The sequence below is a fragment of the Bos indicus x Bos taurus genome, chromosome 19 (assembly GCF_003369695.1).
Source record: "Bos indicus x Bos taurus breed Angus x Brahman F1 hybrid chromosome 19, Bos_hybrid_MaternalHap_v2.0, whole genome shotgun sequence".
Taxonomy (NCBI): Eukaryota; Metazoa; Chordata; class Mammalia; order Artiodactyla; family Bovidae; genus Bos; species Bos indicus x Bos taurus.
In genome coordinates, this window is record NC_040094.1 from 57,030,631 (window position 1) to 57,048,131 (window position 17,501).

The 17,501-nt window shown below is 64.9% G+C and overlaps 2 protein-coding genes across 3 annotated transcripts in view; one reads left to right on the forward strand and one right to left on the reverse strand.

Moving 5' to 3' along the window:
* RECQL5 (RecQ like helicase 5) overlaps nt 1-4,808 on the forward strand; it is a 29,932-nt gene extending 25,124 nt beyond the window's left edge. The window contains exons 9-20 of one of the 2 annotated variants that reach the window (XM_027518710.1): nt 323-541; nt 780-879; nt 1,011-1,047; nt 1,169-1,227; nt 1,314-1,387; nt 1,904-1,997; nt 2,231-2,365; nt 2,614-3,152; nt 3,296-3,386; nt 3,581-3,799; nt 3,979-4,048; nt 4,138-4,808. In XM_027518710.1, the coding sequence (XP_027374511.1) occupies nt 323-541; nt 780-879; nt 1,011-1,047; nt 1,169-1,227; nt 1,314-1,387; nt 1,904-1,997; nt 2,231-2,365; nt 2,614-3,152; nt 3,296-3,386; nt 3,581-3,799; nt 3,979-4,048; nt 4,138-4,238 (1,738 nt within the window). In that variant the 3' untranslated portion in view covers nt 4,239-4,808. Of the gene's footprint in view, nt 1-322; nt 542-779; nt 880-1,010; nt 1,048-1,168; nt 1,228-1,313; nt 1,388-1,903; nt 1,998-2,230; nt 2,366-2,613; nt 3,153-3,295; nt 3,387-3,580; nt 3,800-3,978; nt 4,049-4,137 lie in introns of those variants that run through there. The other variant, XM_027518711.1, reaches the window with a different exon arrangement.
* A 14-nt stretch (nt 4,809-4,822) lies between these two features.
* Nucleotides 4,823-17,501, reverse strand: part of MYO15B (myosin XVB) — a 30,161-nt gene continuing 17,482 nt past the window's right edge. Inside the window, exons 28-62 of the mRNA XM_027519362.1 lie at nt 17,226-17,298; nt 16,591-16,752; nt 16,216-16,316; nt 16,043-16,119; nt 15,839-15,923; nt 15,552-15,641; nt 15,280-15,383; nt 14,924-15,181; nt 14,612-14,693; nt 13,805-14,246; nt 13,598-13,688; nt 13,268-13,484; nt 12,705-12,817; nt 12,437-12,496; nt 11,616-11,691; nt 11,362-11,480; nt 11,110-11,228; nt 10,884-11,025; nt 10,567-10,678; nt 10,302-10,459; nt 9,740-9,885; nt 9,507-9,567; nt 9,338-9,410; nt 8,882-8,958; nt 7,617-7,693; nt 7,401-7,516; nt 7,214-7,308; nt 7,034-7,111; nt 6,818-6,914; nt 6,540-6,685; nt 6,283-6,398; nt 5,881-6,026; nt 5,635-5,768; nt 5,410-5,550; nt 4,823-5,242 (exon numbers count right to left, since the gene is read on the reverse strand). Coding sequence (XP_027375163.1) covers nt 5,183-5,242; nt 5,410-5,550; nt 5,635-5,768; nt 5,881-6,026; nt 6,283-6,398; nt 6,540-6,685; nt 6,818-6,914; nt 7,034-7,111; nt 7,214-7,308; nt 7,401-7,516; nt 7,617-7,693; nt 8,882-8,958; nt 9,338-9,410; nt 9,507-9,567; nt 9,740-9,885; nt 10,302-10,459; nt 10,567-10,678; nt 10,884-11,025; nt 11,110-11,228; nt 11,362-11,480; nt 11,616-11,691; nt 12,437-12,496; nt 12,705-12,817; nt 13,268-13,484; nt 13,598-13,688; nt 13,805-14,246; nt 14,612-14,693; nt 14,924-15,181; nt 15,280-15,383; nt 15,552-15,641; nt 15,839-15,923; nt 16,043-16,119; nt 16,216-16,316; nt 16,591-16,752; nt 17,226-17,298 — 4,244 coding nt within the window. The 3' untranslated portion in view covers nt 4,823-5,182. The remainder of the gene's footprint in view (nt 5,243-5,409; nt 5,551-5,634; nt 5,769-5,880; nt 6,027-6,282; nt 6,399-6,539; nt 6,686-6,817; nt 6,915-7,033; nt 7,112-7,213; nt 7,309-7,400; nt 7,517-7,616; nt 7,694-8,881; nt 8,959-9,337; nt 9,411-9,506; nt 9,568-9,739; nt 9,886-10,301; nt 10,460-10,566; nt 10,679-10,883; nt 11,026-11,109; nt 11,229-11,361; nt 11,481-11,615; nt 11,692-12,436; nt 12,497-12,704; nt 12,818-13,267; nt 13,485-13,597; nt 13,689-13,804; nt 14,247-14,611; nt 14,694-14,923; nt 15,182-15,279; nt 15,384-15,551; nt 15,642-15,838; nt 15,924-16,042; nt 16,120-16,215; nt 16,317-16,590; nt 16,753-17,225; nt 17,299-17,501) is intronic.

Here is a 17,501-nt window from a genome sequence, read left to right on the forward strand (position 1 = left end):
GATGCTTCTCCCAGGGTGCCCCTCTACCGGAGGATGGAGAGGGGGCTGGGGCCTGGAGCCCTGAGGAGTGCCCCATGGAGAAGCAGAGCGGGTTTGTGCCCTGGCTCCCCTGGCACGTGTGTTACATGACTTTGAGGACTCTCCTTCAGCTCGTCGTCCTCATCTATAAAATGGGCACCCCCCCCTGCCCCCCGCCCAGTGATGCCTCGTGAAGCTCGCGTGAGATGCTAGCCACAGTGCCAGACAGCCATGCTCAGGCAGAGTTTGGGGACTGAGTAAACGAACGCTGGCCCGAGCGGGCCCCTCACCACCCCTGCTCCAGGTGCCGCCATGCTGCCATTGCCAAGTACTTCGGGGACTCGCCCCCTGCCTGCACCAAAGGCTGTGACTGCTGCCAGAACCCCACGGGTGTGCGGAAGCAGCTGGACGCTTTGGAGCAGAGAAGCAGCTGGAACAAGACCTGCATTGGCCCCTCCCAGGGGAATGGCTATGACCCTGAGCTGTACGAGGGAGGCCGCAGGGGTTATGGGGGCTTTAGCAGGTAAGGGGCTATGAGGCCAGGGCCCCCCAACCCACTGGAAAGAGTCTGGCATTCTCTCCCTGGGGCCAAGGCCAGATCAGAAGTGACACATGTCCCCGCCCCAAGGGCCACACTGGGGCCAGGACATCAGCGTTGCCCCCAAGTGTCCAGGGCATCAGAGACATCACTGCCCTACCAGACACGTGATGGGAGGGCAAAGCCCAGACCCAGGACGGCTCACGCCCAGCCTGTCGCCTAGGTATGACGAAGGGTCTGGAGGCAGCGGGGACGAGGGCAGAGATGAGGCCCAGAAGCGGGAATGGAATCTCTTCTACCAGAAGCAGATGCGCCTGCGCAAGGTGAAGGGAGTGGGGTTCAGGGGGCTCTGGGTGGCCCCTGTTCACACCCTCTCAGCCCCTCTCTTATGCTAGACTGGGAGCTGTGTTGCTATGGGACAGGATGGCTCACAGGACTTCATGTCATCTTCCAGGGCAAAGACCCCAAGACAGAAGAATTCGTACCCCCAGGTCAGTACAGAAACGTCCCCTGGGGTGGTCCCAGGGTGTGGGGGGAGGATGCCTCGTTGGAGGGTCAGGGACACCAGAGAGCAGGAAGTAGGGTGGAAGGACTTGCCTCTCCCCCCCGCAGATGAGGACTGTCCCCTGAGAGAGGCTGCCAGTAGGAAGATCCCCAGGCTCACTGTGAAGGTAAGAGGTGGGCAGCTCCTCACACCTGCCCCCAGGCTCCTCCCCCAACCTGGGACCTGTGTGACCACCTTCCTGCCCCGATGCAGGCCCGTGAGCACTGCCTGGGGCTCCTGGAGGAGGCGCTGAGCAGTAACCGCCAGGCCGCAGGTTCCACTGACGGGTGAGCGTCGTCAGCCCCCTGGCTTGTTTGGGCGTGCGTGCTCTGTCCCTAGTAGTGTCCGACTCTCTGCGGCCCCATGGACTGCAGCCCACCGGGCTCCTCTGTCCATGGGATTCTCCAGGCAAGAATACTGGAGTGGGGTGCCATTTCCTCCTCCAGGGGATCTTCCCGACCCAGGGATCGAACCCTGTGTCTCCTGCATTGGCAGGCGGGTTCTTTACCACTGAGCCACCTAGGAAGCCCGGTTTATTTGAGCACCTCTTCCCAAATTGTGACTCATCTTCTTCCCAAGGGGGTGTGGGTCTTCACACAGCCCCACCGGGGGCAGACTTGGCCGTGACAGGGTGCCAGGAACTGCCGAAGGACAGTAAGCCACAGGGGCCCAGACAGTCCAGGCTGGAATCCCTGTGCCCAAGGCCATTCCCACCAGGCCCTGAAGCCATCTCCAGGGTCCCCTGGGGGAATCTCACAGGGCTGACCTCAGGCCTGACACCTTAATCTCATTGCTGCCCTCAGACTTGACCTCCAGGCCAAGGCAGTGGAGCTGGAACACGAGACATTCCGAAATGCCAAGGTGGCCAACCTGTACAAGGCCAGCGTGCTGAAGAAGGTAGGCGCCGGGCAGGGGTGGGCGGGGCAGCTCCCCATCCAGGGGGCCACTTAGGTGGAGAGAAGCCCGACTTCCCTCCTTCCCTGGCTGCAAGGATTTCTAGCCAGCCCTGTGGGGACTAGAACTTGTTCAGTGTCCAGTTGCCTGCAAGCGTGAGCCACAGAAGCCACTCATGGAAAGCCTGGAGCTAGCGGGTGCCAGCCAGGGCGTTCCCCCCTCCCTCCCCGCCCCAGGTGGCTGAGATCCACAGAGCCTCGAAGGATGGGCAGCTGTACCGTGTGGGCGGCGGCGCCAGCAGCTGCAGCGCCCAGGCCGAGCCCCCGGAGCCCACCGAGCATGACATCCTGCCCGCCTCCCAGGTGTACTCGGTGCGTCCACCAAGCCACCGGCGCCCCGGCCCCTCGCCCTTCGTGTCGGCACAGTCCTTGCTCCTCCTGGCATCACAGCCCTGACCCTCGCTCTCCCCTGCCCTGGAGCCCCCTCAGCACCTCTCACCAGCCTGACCCCCAAGCCTCCGCCCGCCCAGCCTTGCCTTCCCCGGCCCCCGCGGCCACACCCGGACCCGCCAGCGAGTGCTGAAGGGGCCTGTGGTCAGCAGCCTCTTTCCTCCTCGCAGCTCAAGCCCAAGCGGGTGGGAGCTGGTTTCCCCAAAGGCTCCTGCCTGTTCCAGACGGCCACAGAGCTGATGGAGAAGACGTGGGTCCCGGAGCAAGAGCCCCGGCCTAAGCAGGGCGGCGAGCGGGGGGCCCCTAGCCAGCCCTGTGACTGCCAGGGTGCGGAGCGCGCCAAGTCCCTCCCTGGGCCCCAAGGAGAGGCCCCCAGGAGCGGTGCTGTTTGTCGGGGTCCCTCCCCTGAGGAGGAGAGAGGCCCTGCCCGGGGCAGCCCCACCGCCAAGGCCCGGGTCAATAAGAAGCAGCAGCTCCTGGCCGCCGCGGCACTCAAGGACTCTCAGAACATCGCCCGCTTCTTCTGCCGAAGGACCAAGAGCCCGCCCCCACTCACTGCAGCCCCGGGGGCAGATGGTACCAGCCCCTCCCGTGATGGGGCGCGGGGACCCTTGACGTTCCTGGAGAAGGGCTCAGGGCAGGAGGATGGAGCCGTGGGGCATTTGGCTGCCCGCCCTGAGACCAAAGAGTGCGCTGAGGAGGGGCCGAGGTGAGTGCGTGGGCAGTCCTGGCATCCCTTTGGCTCCCTGGGCCTCTGCAGTGGGGCTGGTTCCTGCCACGGGCTTTGCGGGGCTGCCCGGGCTGAGGGGGAGGAGGCGACTGGACCCTGACGCCTGCTCCCCCTCTGGCCAGTGCCTGCCCGCTCAGAGATCAGAGGCCCCCCGAAGGCCAGCCCAGCCCCACAGAGGAGGCACAGAGAGGCAAGCGGCCCAGACCCCAGCAGGTACCGAGAGGCACGAGGCTGCCATGCTGGAGCCTGCTTGGGGGGTTTCCGAGACAGTCTCCACTGTCCACACCCCAGGGCAGATGGGCCGGGCCAGAGGGAGCCAGCGGGCTTGGAGGCCCCATCTTCCAGAAGGAAGGGAGGGGCCCAGAACAGGGGACCCCAGAGTGACCCTCTGCTGTGGCCCTGCCCAGGAGAGCCCAGGGAGCCAGGCTCAGAAGAGGCCACGTCCCTCAGCCAAGGCCTCCATCCTAGCTGAGGTGAAGGGCAGCGTCTCAGCCAGCGACCAGCGCCCCTCAATCCCCCAAGGCTCCTGCCAGCTCTTGGCACCCAGCATCTCTCTGAAGGAGGCTGCGAACGTGGTGGTCAAGTGTCTGACCCCCTTCTACAAGGAGGGCAAGTTTGCATCCAAGGTATGGTAGGTGGTTGGGCCCTGTTCTCCCCTGAGCCTGGGGCACTGGGGTGCAGACGGCGTGGGGGAAGCATGAGCCCAGGACAAGACAAGGCGGAAGCCCGCGGCCCCCTCCAGGGTCTGCCTTGCTCTGGGTCCTGGCGTGGGAGCTCCTGGCTCCTCCCTACACTCTCTCTCCAGGAACTGTTTAAAGCCTTCGCCCGTCACCTCTCACACTCACTGACCCAGAACCCCTGTCCGGGAAGAAGCGGTGAGTGTGAGTGGCACCAGCTGGGAGGGACTTGTGGGGGCTCCGCCGGGAGGGGACTGGCCCTCACGCCCCCTCCCCCCCGAATCTAGTGAAGGAAGAGGCGCAGGACGTCATCAAGCAGTTGTTCCACGGCCGAGCCCGGTGTGAGAGTGAAGCCGACTGGCACGGCCTGTGTGGCCCGCAGAGATGACCGATGGGGCCCACATTCCTGCCTGCCCCCCAGACTCCAGCATGGCCCGCCCGGCCTCGCTCAGGACCAGGGAGGGCGGGCGGCCTGCTCCTAGGCTCTCCCCGCCTCCAGCCCCACCTCACTTTGGAAATGGGCCTAGACGCCTCCCACAGTGAGGTCAGCCCACCTTACTTCTTGCTCGCAAAGCCTGAGGCCCTCTTTCTCCTCGCCTGCCTGCCTTCCTGGCCCTCGCGGTTGAGTTTTCTGGGCCAGATCCCCAGGTGAGAAAGGGGCATATGGTGTGGTGGCTGCCAGAGGAGCAGAAGAAAACGGTCCCTCCCCCTCTTAAAACACTTTAAACTCAGGGCGAGGCCCAGCAGGCCATGCCGTCAAGCTGACTCGAGGAGCTGCCCTTGGTCCACCCCCCCCGCCCTCTCCCCTCCAGATGCCGCCTGCAGCCCAGCCCAGGGGCAGAGCTCATGCCAAGAGGGGCAGCAGCCCGCCCTGCCCCAGCTCAGCTCCTGGTCGGGAAGGCTGGGCGGGACGTCAGCATTTCCAGGAGAATAAAGCGTCCGTTGGTTCTGACACGCACGCGCGCAGCCCTGTTCTCTTGGGGGTTTTATTTCTTCAGCAGCCGCTCCTCCCAGGTCTGGGCACGTGCTGATGTGGGGCCAGGCCCCAGGTGGGCATCTCCCCGAGGCTGGGTGACCCCCCGACACCCAAGCCGAGTTCCCGCCGTCCCCACTGCAGGCCCACCCCAGAATGAGGCTCGCAGCACTTCCCCAGTTGAAGTCCCTGTAGCAGCCCCACGGTGGGCCGTGCTACAGTGGATTCCAGGACAGCCAAGCACTGAAGTCCAAACCAGACTGGCCTGACGGCACCCAGAGGAGATTGTCGAGGTGAGACGTGGGCCGGGGAGGGGTCCTGTCTCCGTCTCTGCTCCCGCCTTGGGTGTAGCGCGGCCACTAACTGGAAGGAGGGTTGCCGTCCAGCAGGAAGGTGATGGTGTGCTTCAGCTCCTGGGCCTGTGCGGGCGTGGCACATGAAGGCAGGGCTCCCCCGCCAGCCCCCGCCTTTGTCCCCAGCTCTGCCATGCCAGAGCCCTGGGTAGCAGCCTGGGCCCAGGCAGCTGGGCACACCGGGCCTGGGTGAGGCACTCGCCACCTTCTGAAGGCGCGCAGAGTCCACCCACCTGCGGAAGCTCAAACCAGATGGTCTGGGGGTTGTCGGCTGAGCCGTAGTTGAGTTCCAGGCCAGGGGAGCCCTCTGCCTCCAGTGGGCTCAGCAGGTGGAGCCGCTGCAGGTCTCTCAGGGCGATGGAGCAGCACAGTTCCTGGGGGGTGGGGTCAGTGTCGGGGGTGGGAGTTCAGTGCCCCGAGGGTGCCCAGGCCAGCAGAGGGGCAGAAGCCCGGCCCACCTGGGAGCCGGGGTCCATGAGGACGAGGTGCTGGCGGTTCAGCCCCAGGAGGCCGGGGCTGGGCAGGGCCGGATTGCTCACTCGTAGCACCAGGTAAACCGTGTACCCGAAGAGGGGCAGCTCGCTCACAGCCTCTGCAGATGGAGAGCAGGGCTGGTGGAGAAGCTGCTTAGCTCCTCTACCCTCGGCCCTCCTTCCTGGGTGCCCCCGTCCCCCTCCCTGGCCGTCCCCCTGCCCCAGACCCACTGATGAAGCTGATCTGCGCTTCCTGGGGGCTGCATCCTTGTAGCTGCCTCAGTTCCCGGCCCATCAGGCTCTTCACAGTGGCCACATTCATCTGCCATTGCTGCTGCCACTGCTGCTGCCTTGGCACGTAAGCCAAGAGGTTTTGCCTAGGACACAGCCTGGTCAGGCGAGGCTGGGCAAACAGCTGGTGCTAAATCAATGAACTAGTGGCTCCCGTGGGTGAGACCAGGGATCCAGACACGTGGATGAGGTGTGGGCCCTGCCCTGGAGGAGTGTGGGGTAGGATGGGGGACAGGTGTACATAGCCCGCTGGGTTAGGGCCGTGAAGGGCACCAGTGGCCTCGACTTTGGAGGAGGGGGTAAGGGGGTGACAGGAGGCATGGTGGCTGCGTTCACACTCACTCTGAGGGGGGCTCCTCCATGCTCCTGCTGAGCTGCTGCAAGGCAGCCAATCTGGCAAGTCGGGCGTCTTCCTGGGGGCTGAGCCCCAGCTTTCCCTGAAGGTAGTCCCGCAGCACCTGAGCGGGGCGGGGGCAGCAAGGGGGTGGCTCCTGAGCCTCAAGCCCACTGCTGCCACCCTCCCTTCTCCTTTGAGGGCAGGGAGTCTTGGAGGGCCCCTGCCCAGGCAGCTGAGGCTGGCACTACCGTGCAAGGCTGACCTGGCCGTAGTGGGTGCTGATGTAGGTGGGATTGTCAAAGTGCAGCCGGGTCTCCCAGCCGAGCCGCCGGCTGTGCAGGCTCACATCCAGACCCCCCAGCACGCTGTTAAGGTACTCCTGGGGCCACAGGGGCCGCACCAGCTCACCTGCACCGGGAGTTCACAACCTGAACAGGCTTACCAGGGCCAGCCCCGCCCACGGCCCAGCCAGCCCCAAGCGTGGGAACTGCCTCCCTCAAGGCCACAGCAGGGGAATCCTCCCCAGGCCAGGTGGCTCACCGTCCCCTTTGATGAGGAAGAGGGCAAACTCCTGCACTTCCTGGGGGTCCGTAATGCCCATCTGCCTGCACAACTCCTCCAGCACCTCTGCTGCCACCTAGACATGTGGACAGAGATGGGGGTGCCAGGGAAGGAATGGGACTTCGGGGGTGGGGGGGTTCCCAGGCTTCCCGTGTCTCCCCTGCCCCCCGCCCCCGGCTGTGGCCCTGCACTCACCGTGAAAGTGCGGATATTGGTCTTGTAATCCACACCCCCAGGCAAGTGAATTAGGACCAGGTGGACTACCTGTCCTTTCTGCCAGGGCAAGCGCAGGGTCAGTCCACCCATGGAAAGAGGCCCCAGCTCCTGCCACCCACAGGGAGTCCTGGAACGCTGCCCAGCCCGCACCCCCAGTACCAGGAAGGCCTGCATCTCGCCTGGGGAGGGCAGCCGCCGGCGCCCCCCATACTTGACTGTGCGCTGCAGGTGCTCTTGGCTGCTCTGGGCCAGCTCTGCAGAGAGGAGCCAGGCCGGGCTGTGAGCGTCTCCCAGCCCCTCCCTGAGCAGCCAAGACCCCAGCCCGGAATCCCCTCCCTGCCGGCACCTTGGTGAGGACCCCAGTCCTGCAGAAACTTGGTCACGTAGGGCATCAGCGTGTTCGACGGGGGGACGCAGCCCGTGAGGAGGCTGAGGAAGCGCCAGCCTCTCGCGCAGAGTTTCCTGCAGGGCAGAGAGCCTGGGCTTCAGGCTGGCCAGGCCGCAGTGCTCTGCTTTTCCTGAGAGGCCCCCCCCTGCCCCCCCACCCCCGTCCCCCACTCACGGCCGGGGGTGTCCTGTGACCTGTTTGATGGCCTGGCAGTAAACCTCATCCCTGAGATCCTCCTTCTCCTGGCAGAGCTGTGGGGACAGGAGGGGCAGGGCGGTGGGGGTGGGATGGCGTGGAATCTGAGGTCAGAGAGATCCTACTAATGGCCACGGTAGGGGGGCAGGTCGGGGTGACAGCCATGGTCCTCTCTCGGGCTTGGTCTCACTCGACTCAACAGCATCTGCACCACTGGCCATTCACCAAGTCACCAACTTCACCCGCTTCCAGGCCGAGCTGGGTCCTGTCCTCTTTCTCTGGTCCCTCTGTCCCAGTCGTCTCAGCTGACTCCCCTCACCACCGGGACCTCTAGAGGCTGCAGTGCCCTTGAGCCTCTGCCTCCAGCCCAGACGTCTCCCCTGAAGCCCAGACCCTCCGCTTGAAGACTGGAACTTCAGACTTCAGCAGATTCCGCCACAGGCCAGCCCTGCTCCCTCACCAGGCATCGTAGTGGGAGACCAGCCAGTGCCCTGGCCAAAGCCTTGGTGTCATCCTTGGCCTCTCTCTCACACACCACGTGCATTTCATAGCAAACCCTTCCTGCTGCCTCTGGGCCTGAGCCAGCACCATGTCTAACCTAGGATCATGGCAGTAACCCTTCCCTTGCCCTTAAACTCCCAGAATCACAGACAATAGCCAGAGCAAACCCAAGAATTGTAAGCCACGTCAGTCTTTCAAATTCTCCAGTGCTTTCCCCAGTCTTGAAAACTCAGACCTCCTGACAAACGGCAAGGCCTCCGTGCCCTGGACCCACCGCCCTTCCCGGTCCTCACCCTCCACTCCCCCTCACTCGCTGGCGCCAGGCTCCTCCTCTCCCCTCCCTGCCCCCCACACGCGTTGCCCTGAGGCACGCAGGCCTCACCCCCTCACTCCTTCAGGCCTCTGCTCCAGGGTCACCTTGTCACCAAGTCTGCTGCACCACAGCAGCCCCGCCCCTGCTCGCTCTCTCCATGGGACTCTTGGCCCTAGGCGCGCGGCATCAGGGTTTACGACCATCTCTTTAGGTGGTAAGCTCTGTGGGGGCTTCACCAACTTGGCCCAGTTGTCCTGGGCCCAGCGTGTAACAGCTGCTCAATGAACATCACCGGATGATTTGAACACGTAAAGAGGATGATGATGAGCAAGGAGAGGGGATGCCCTGGAGCCCCAGCAGGAAGGTCGAGAGGGGCCCCCAGGGCTCACTGTCTCCTCTGCAGCTTCTGGCACATTCAGCCCATGCTCACCTTCAGCAGCCCATAGAGGAGATCCAGCTCATTCTTGCCCCGTGGCTTGGACTGGTCCCCCATAAACTGCATCAGAGCTGTGGGCAGAACAAGATGCATGGTGAGCTGGGACGGGGCCCTGGCCCTGGCCCTGCCTGGTGCCATCGCTACGCGGGGCCATCTCGTGCCTTGCTGTCAAGATGCATGGGAGCCAAGCGGAGTGGCAGTCCCAGCCTTACCAGTGAGACAGGGTTCAGAGATGCTGTGGGCCCCAGGGCTACACAGAGCGCATAGTGAGCTGGGCCCACCACTGCCTTCCCGCACAGACCCCGTACAAGCCACAACCCCTTGAGCATGAGAAGGGAGGGCCACGTGGCACAGGAGCCACCAGTGCGCCTCCCTGAGAAGGCAAACTCAAGAAGGCAACTGGACTCCTAGGTCGCAGGCACAGGGACCCAAGAGGCTGTGGCCACTCACCCTGGAAGCTCTCCACAGCTTGCCTGTTCGTGTCCTCATCACTGAAGCTGATGAGCGATTCCTGGATGGGAGCCTGCAGCCAAAGAGGCTGGGCTGTAGGTCTGGGGCTGGCGGGGCAGGGCCAGCGGGCAGGTCTGCGGGCCTGGCTTCCCCGCACTGTCCCCTTTACCTTGCTGTACTGCACCAGGCTGGCCGTGGCCTTCTCAGCATCTCCACCGGTCTGGGCCGGCCTGAGGGGGGACGGGGGAGGACATCTCTGCTTGCTCAGCCCTCCCCACCCCCCATCCCAGGCCGGGTCTAGAGGGTACAGATAACCCTGGCCCGGGGGCTTCAAGCAGGGAGGCCCACTTCAGGGGGACTGAGGATGGGCTGGCGCGGGATGGGGGCAGGAAGGGCACTCACAGGGTCTGGGGTTTCCGGAAGTAGCGCAGGGCAAACTCCTGCATGGTGTAGTCGGAGTCCGTGGGCAGGGCCACGTAGGCCACAGAGGGGGACAGGCTGGTGGCCGAGTTGTCACTGCGCGCCTGGCTCCAGGCGTGGGTGGGGAACTTGGAAACACAGGAGACTGGTGCCACCCGAGGGTCCACTGGCCTGTCCCGAGGCCCTGCCCCAGCCCCCAGCCCCCAGCCCCGCCCACCCCAAGAGGAGCAGGCAGAGCGGCTGCAGTGAGCACACCACCAGAAGCCAGGGAGATCAAGAGCCATTTATTGAGCATTTTTCAGGCGCCACCATACTAGGTACCACGAGGGCCACACGAGAGGCGGACAGCCTCACCCCTGCCCACGGGGAGCTCACAGTCTTGCTGGGGAGAGACAGGGCAAGAAACTGGGAGCAGGCGGAGGGGCAGCACCAGGCCAAGCGCTGCCCACCAGGCAAGCGGGTGGTCCTCGGCCGCCTGGGGGCCACGGAGCCCTTTCCTAGGCTCCTAGTGAGGCCTTGCCTCGGCTTCTCCCGTCTTCCTCACCTCCGATGCCCTATCCCACTCTCTGCGCTGCAGCTGACCCTTGTGCCCCTGGCTGCTCCTCTGCTCCGTTGAGAAGAATGAGTCTGGAGCAGCTGCCGGCTGCACGATGTCAGCAGGGAAGAGTCCGGAGCGGCCGCCCGTGGAGCCGAACTGCCAGCCTAGAGACGTCCAAGGACGGATCCTCACCCACGCACCGTCCCCCCCGCCCCGTGCCCACTGGAGGCGCCGCCTCATCTGCCCGCCACCCTGCTTGGTCCACAGATACCTGGCTCCAGGGTGGCCACCGGCAGCAGCTTGATGAGGTCCCCACGTTGGAAGCTGAGGAGGCTGTGGTCATCGGTGATGTAGCTTCGCAGGGCAATGACATAGCCAGAGTCCTGCAGGTGGGCAGGCAGGTGAGGGGCCAGCCTGCTTGTGACCCCTTCCTCCCTGTCCCCTCTGCTCCCCTGCTGGCCTCACTCTCCACCCAGCGTCCCCAACTCCAGGCAGCTCGAAGGAGCGTGGCTGACAGCCCCGAGACCAGCCAAGGTGGACTGGGCAGCAGGCAGCAGCGGTGGAGGCCCCCTGCCAGCCCACACTTGCCTTCTTGAGCTCGCTCAGGAAGAGCTCGACCATGGCCTTGATGGCTCCCGCCCGAGCCGTGTGCAGCACCAGCTGTTCACTCTTCAGCGACAGCTCCAGGGTGGAGCTGGCCGGGCACTCCACGCCCAGCACCTCAGCAAAGCTGCGCCCAGGGTGAGGGCATGAGCCGGGGGGCCGTCTCACCAGCCCATCCCCGCCCTCTGCCCCAGCCCTGGCCTCCGCTCACCTGTACGAGCAGAGAGTCTTCAGCTGGTCGGGGTGCAGGCTGGGGCCCTGGGTCATCTTGAGCAGTCTCAGCCCCCGGTGGGACACAGCCAGCAGCTGCACATCGCTGCCGCTCTCGCCCTGCTCGGAAGGCGGGTGGGTCACAGCCCGGCTCCCGGCTCCAGGCCACTGTCCACCCAGCCCGCCCCAGCTCTCATCCTGCTGCCGAGGGATCCAGCTGGCACCCAGCCGCTGCCAACCCAGCCTCACTGACCGAGACAGGGAAGATGCGGGAGAAGTAATTGGCCCAGTTGTTCCTGGCGGCCACCACGATGCGCTTCTTGACGCCGTCCTCAGCCGTATCCAGTGAGTCCAGGCCCACCTCCAGGTCTCCTGCGGGTGGGAAGAGCCCCAGCCTGTCCCCAGGCTCCTTCACAGCGGGGACCCCAGAGTTTACTGCCTCCCTCTGGACAGGCGCAACCCGCATCACTCCAGCTCCCTGAGCCTCCCGTGGTCCCTGGACCCTACCCAGCAGGTCTTTCATCTTGCGCCTCTCGTCCTGGGAGATGCGGATGCAGGACTCGGCAAAGGTGTCCCTCAGGATCTGGGGGCAAAGCCATGTAGTCACCACCCGGTCCCGAGGGCTCAGCGCGCCCCAGATGCAGCCACGCACAGAGGAAAAGCTGCAGGGCCCCATGGGCACGACACTGAGGGACGCAGGGGCTTCCAAGCTCAGGGCTGCATCCACCCGGAGCTCCCACCTGCCCCCCCAGATGCCTGCACTAGTCGAGCTGCTGCTCCTCCTTCAGCTAAGCATCCCTGAAAGAACAGACCTGTGGGAGGAGGGGGTGCTGTAGAACTGGGGGGAGCAAACATGAGCCTCTGGGAGCGTCCACGGGCGGCAGGCAGGCGCCGGTGAGCACCTGCTGTGTGCCTGGCCTGTGTTGGGTGCTGCATGCTCTTCGTTTTTGAACCCTCGTTATGAGTCAAAAAAGGGCTTCCCTGGTGGCTCAGACAGTAAAGAATCTGCCTGCAGTGCAGGAGACCTGGGTTCGATTTCTGGGTCAGGAAGATGCCCCGGAGGAGGGCATGGCAACCCACTCCAGTGTCCTTGCCTTGGAGAATCCCATGGACAGTGGAGCCTGGCGGGCCATGGAGTTGCAAAGAATTGGACAGGACTAAGAGACTAACACACAGAAGTCAAAAACGGTCCTCATTCTGAAGGATGTTGTGAGGAATAAATAAAGGCAGGCAGGGCTTGAAACACGCCAGTGCCCCACGGTGGTAGCCTGGCCAGGGGTGGGGAGCGTGGTCTGTCTGCACATACCCCGGTGGGGCCGGGTGCTCACCTGCTCACAGAGGAGCCTGAGGCAGTAGGGGTGGCTGAAGCTCTCCCGGGGGTAGAACACCTGGATGGGGGCACGGGAGACCGAGAGTGGGCGGGTGGTCCCCCCGCCAGCCCGGCTCCCGCCCCACCTCGCCTCCTGGGCTCAGATGAAACCAGGCAAGGAGGTGGGCAGTGGGGAGCCGACGCCGGGGTCCCAGGCTGGCTCCTCCACAGCCTGTGCCCCGCCCCCCACCCAGAGCAGCTGGGGTGAAGCCCACCCTGGTGCCCACCTCCTTGCGCAGGAACAGCCTCCAGGGGGCGCTGGCATAGGAGAAGCACACGCTGCCTGAGGGCACGAGCAGCTGGGTGGAGACCCCCTGGTCCCCCATGGGCTCCACCAAGCCTGGTAGATGGAGGGGCCGAAGAGCATCGGGTGTGGACCTGCCTGGGGGCACGGGGTGATGGGGGCACAGGCAGAGAAGACCCTCCTCCCCAGAGCCCCGCACGCCCGGCCAGCTTCATCTCTGCCGCTCCCTCCCACCTGCTGTCCCAACTCCCGCCTCCAGCTGTCCCAGACGTGCGTGGGCCCTCCCTGACCACGTCAGCAGGGCCACTAAATTCTTGCCGGGGCCAACGCCCTATGTGTGACAGTCCGTCTGTGCCAGACAGGCCCCGGGGGTGCCCTGGCCCTGCCCCCAACGGGAACGCGGAAGCTGGGGCTCCTCGCCTACGGCTCCAAAGTCCAGAAGCCCGAGCCGCTGACCTTGGCATTGTGAGCTTGGATAGGTCCTTGGGAATCCCCCCTACCGTGCCCCCTCCAAAGCCCACCTAGCAGGAATGTGGGGTTCCTTACTGCGGGGCTCAGCTGGAGGGCTCGCTGGCTCCCAGGGCGGAGGCAGTGGAGGTGCGGGTGGAGGGGGTGGTTTCTGGGCAGTGGGTGGGTTCTGGCCAAACAGCTCTTGAAGGGGCCCCTGCTTCTCCTTGATGGAGCTGGACGGCATCAGCCGTGGTCGGGCCCTGGGTCGAGGGGCCACGGCCGGTGGGGGGGCCTTCCCTGGGCTGGGGAGCGTCTGGGAACACAGGGAACACACAGAGGCTGTGACCCAGGGCCAAGTTCACCCCAGGGAGCCTCAGGAGGATTCCAGAGCTGAGCGGCTATGCTCTGGACCAGAGGGCACCTCACCTGAGGGGGCGAGGAGGCACCACTGATCCCCAGCTTAGCCAGAGCCTCATCCTTAGGGTTGTTTTTCTTTAGGAAACTTTGGGGGGGCTTCCTGAAAGAAGGAAGAGGTCACAAGTTCACAGGGTGACTCTCTGGGGAGCGGTTAGCCCCCCCTCCCCTCCCCCCTTTCCTCTCCCCTTCCCCTCCCCTCCCCCCTTCCCCTGGCACCTCGCCGGCTGCACGGGCACAGGCACAGGGCCAGGGCGGCTCTGGTACATGCGGATGATGTTGCGGATCTCCCTGCTGGGCTCTGCCCGCCAGGGCTCAGGGTCCGAGCTACGCACCACGGCTTTGCCCCCGGCCGGCCTGTGCCCCCCGCCAGGCCCCACCTCCGTGGCTGGCTCAGCCTCGGCCTCCTGTGCAGCTCTGGCTGCACCTTGCGACAGTGGCGGCTTCTTCACCACCTGGGGAGGCGGAGCTGAGGGCCCTGCCCATGAAGAGAGGAAAGACGTGAGACCCTGTGCAGAACCCCGAAGGCCCAGCCTGCCCCCCGCCTCCTCACCACCTGCTCTCTGTTCCTCCTCTTCTGGCTCCTCGTCCTGCACCTCTGCCTGGGGGATCTTAACCTTGGCTGGAGGCTTCATGGTCTTCACCTTGCTCGGCTGCTGCCCTGTAAATGCCCCCCAGATGGTCCTGTCTATTACCTTCCACTTGGCCCGCCCCTCTGAGCTTCCCTGGTGGCTCAGATGGTAGAGAATCCTGCCTGCAATGCAGGAGACCTGGGTTCGATCTCTGGGTTGGGAAGATCCCCTGGAAGAGGGCATGGCAACCCACTCCAGTATCCTTGCCTGGAGAATCCCCATGGACAGAGAAGCCGGGCAGGCTACAGTCCGTGGGGTCACAAAGAGTTGCACACGACTGAGTGACATTGGGCTCCTGGATGGGCCACCCTGACTAGAGGGCAACCTCCCATCCCCTGGCCAGGCTGGGGCGGTGTCTGAGTCTGTGTCTGATTGCCTCCCCAGGGATGCTCACCCAACTTCTGGAAATAGTCTCGCTTCTGTTGGAAGCTCCTGGGCCGTGGGTGCCTGTCTTCAGCCTCCTGCGGGGCCTCCTGCTGGCAGGAAGGGGAACAGAAGGAGCAGCCTTGCCGGCCAAGTTGCCACTCGCACAGTGCACCCACTCGGACCCGAAGGGCCGAGGCCGGGCAGCATCTTTTCTGCATCGCCCTGTGGCCCCATCCCCAACCCCCCACGTCTCCCACATCTGCAGCCCTGAAACCAGCTGCCCATCCCAGGCCCTGCCATCTCCCCAGCCTTGGCTCCTCACCCTCAGGCGGGCACCTACCAACTCCAGGCCACTCTCTGGCTCCTTCTGGGGGGTGGGTGTCTTGGGCTCGTGGGTGATGGCTGGAGGAGGTGAGGTCAGGGAAGCTGCTGTAGGGGCTGGGCCCGGGGCCGTGGCTGGGGCTGGAGCTGTGGCTGGAGCTGGAGCTGCAGCTGGGGCTGGGGCTGGGGCCAGGGCCAGGGCCTGACTCTGCTTCTGGAGTTGCTTTGCCTGCTGCTCCAGGGACAAGGTCATGGCCTGGGTGGTCATCTGCTGGGCCTGATGGACGGGGCGTGATGCGCCAGATGAGAGCCAGCCTCGCCTCTCCCTGCAGGCTGGTACCCACAAGGCGATCCGTGGGCCCCACCATTCCTCACCAGGATCCGTGCTTGCTGGTTGATGAAGTCCTGCTGCTGGGCCGCCAGCTGCCTCACGTCCAAACTGGGAAGCACGGGCTGTGGCTGTGGTGGTACCACCATGGCTGGGGGCATGGTGGGCAGGCAGGCAGTCAGGGCAGATTAGCGCCATGGCCGAGCTCCCAGCCCCCTGCCCACTGTGCCCTCCAGGCGGGACCTTCCCTCCTCTAGTCCCGGTCCGCCACACCCCCACCCCCCGAAGAAGGGACCGGGCGGCCACAGTCCAGTCTTACCTGGGACCGGCCCCATGGCTGGCATCATGGGCATGGGTGCTGGCATCATGGCTGGCTGGTAGCTGGGCATCTGCACCATCCCTGGGTACACTGCAGGGACAGGGTCCTCCCACATCAGTGCCCACCCAGGCCCTCAGACAGCCTCCCTCCAGCCCCAGGCAAGGAGATGAGCATGGGCCACCGGGGTGCAGGCTGGAGCTCTGACGCCAGCCGCGTGGGAAGCCTGGCCCACACCTCCCCCCGTCCGTGGGCAGGGAGACCCCGGATGGGCTCAGCCCTGCACTCACCCATGGGGTAGCTGCCTTGCTGCATGGGCCCCATGGCACCCCCTCCCTTCATGCGGCCACTCAGAGCCCTGCCTTGCTCCAGATCCTGTGAAGGCAAAAGTCACAGGTCAAAAGGTCAGAGCTAGAGTCCTAGGAGGGCTGGGAGAGGCAGCAAAGGCCCCAGAACAGGAGGGACCGGGCTGGGCTGGGGTGCAGGACACTCACGCTGAGGCCAGGGGAGAGGACTGGCTTGAAGAGGTGGTCCAGGAAGCCATCCAGACTCCCTGAGGTCCGGGACTCACCTACGGAGAACTGGTGTCACCTGCTGGGGGCAGGGGCTTCCTGCAAACCCATTCTCATCGCCCTGCCCACCCGAGTGTGCCCACTCCCCGCCTTACCTGTGAGCCCCCTGCTGGGCAATGTTGGGGCTGGACCCGGAGGTGGGCCTGGGGGCAGTGAGGGGGCCTGGATGCTGGGGGCCAGGGGGATATTCTCGGCTCTGCAGGAGACAGTGGGCCCAGCTAAGGGGTTGGTGGGGCCACCTCCAGCCATGGAGGCCCAGCTAAGGAGGTGGGGTGCCCAGGCTGAGGCAGGGTGTAGAAGCTGCCATGGAGAGGGCGGGGGGTGGTCGGGGTCATCCCCACGGGATGGGAGGAGGCTTGGGGGCTGGACCTGTGGCAGCACCAGGGAACCCCAGGGTATGACAGGGTGGCGGTGGGGTCGCCTACAACAGGATAGGGACAGGAGCCAGAGGTGCTGGGGGTGGCACCTACAGGCCACGGGGGGCGATGGGGTAGCTGTGATGCCAGGCTGGGTCCCCCAGGTCCTCGGTCTGGCCAATCAAGTCCAGCACAAAGTCACAGCCGGCCAAGTCTCTCCAGGAGTCCCTGCAGTGCAGTGACACAGACCAGCCACGCGGGGGCGGGTCCAGGCCTCTGGGTGAGACAGGGGCAGGGAGGAGAGGGTGGTCAGCCAGGCAGGTGACCATCCGGAAGCGGCAAGGACCTGGGGGTGCAGCGGGGGGAGGCGCTTGCAGAGGGGGGCGAGAGGACCCGGTTTCCGTTCTTTTTCTGCAAAAAAAGGCCCTCTACCTCTGCGTTAGCTCTGATGTATTTGTTTTTGTTTTTATGTATTTTTCTGCTGTATTTATTTTACCAATTTGATCAGAATCTGGGCCAAATCTAGCAGGAATACTCCCTACTCGTTCTCCATCTGGAATCTGCTGTCTGGACCCTGCCCGATGACTCCCACACCTCGCCCCCACCCCTTGGGCAGCAGGCCTTGGCCTGCAGGAGCAGCCGCAGAAGGTACTTGGTGGGACAGCAGGCTGAGAGGGCGAGAAGGACTCAGGAGGTGGACGGGACAACGGTCAATGTCAGCCAGACTCCCCCATCCCCAGCCCCCAGACCTGCTCTGTAGAATCCACCCGGCGAACTGCTCCCCTGTGGTCCAGGACTCCACCTCGGCCGAGTAGCACTCCTCTGCAAGGACGAGGGGCAGGGGTGAGAGAGAGGGACAGCAGGGTCCTCCCTGACGGGGAAAGGGGTGCTGTCCCGTGGGGGTCCCACCAGCAGGACGGCAGGGAGGTCAAGGTCACATCGGGAGGTCAGGATCACATTGGGAGGGCTGCGGTGGGAAGGGGGTCTGGGGAGGGTGAGGGTGCCGGGCAGACTCTGCCGTGGGA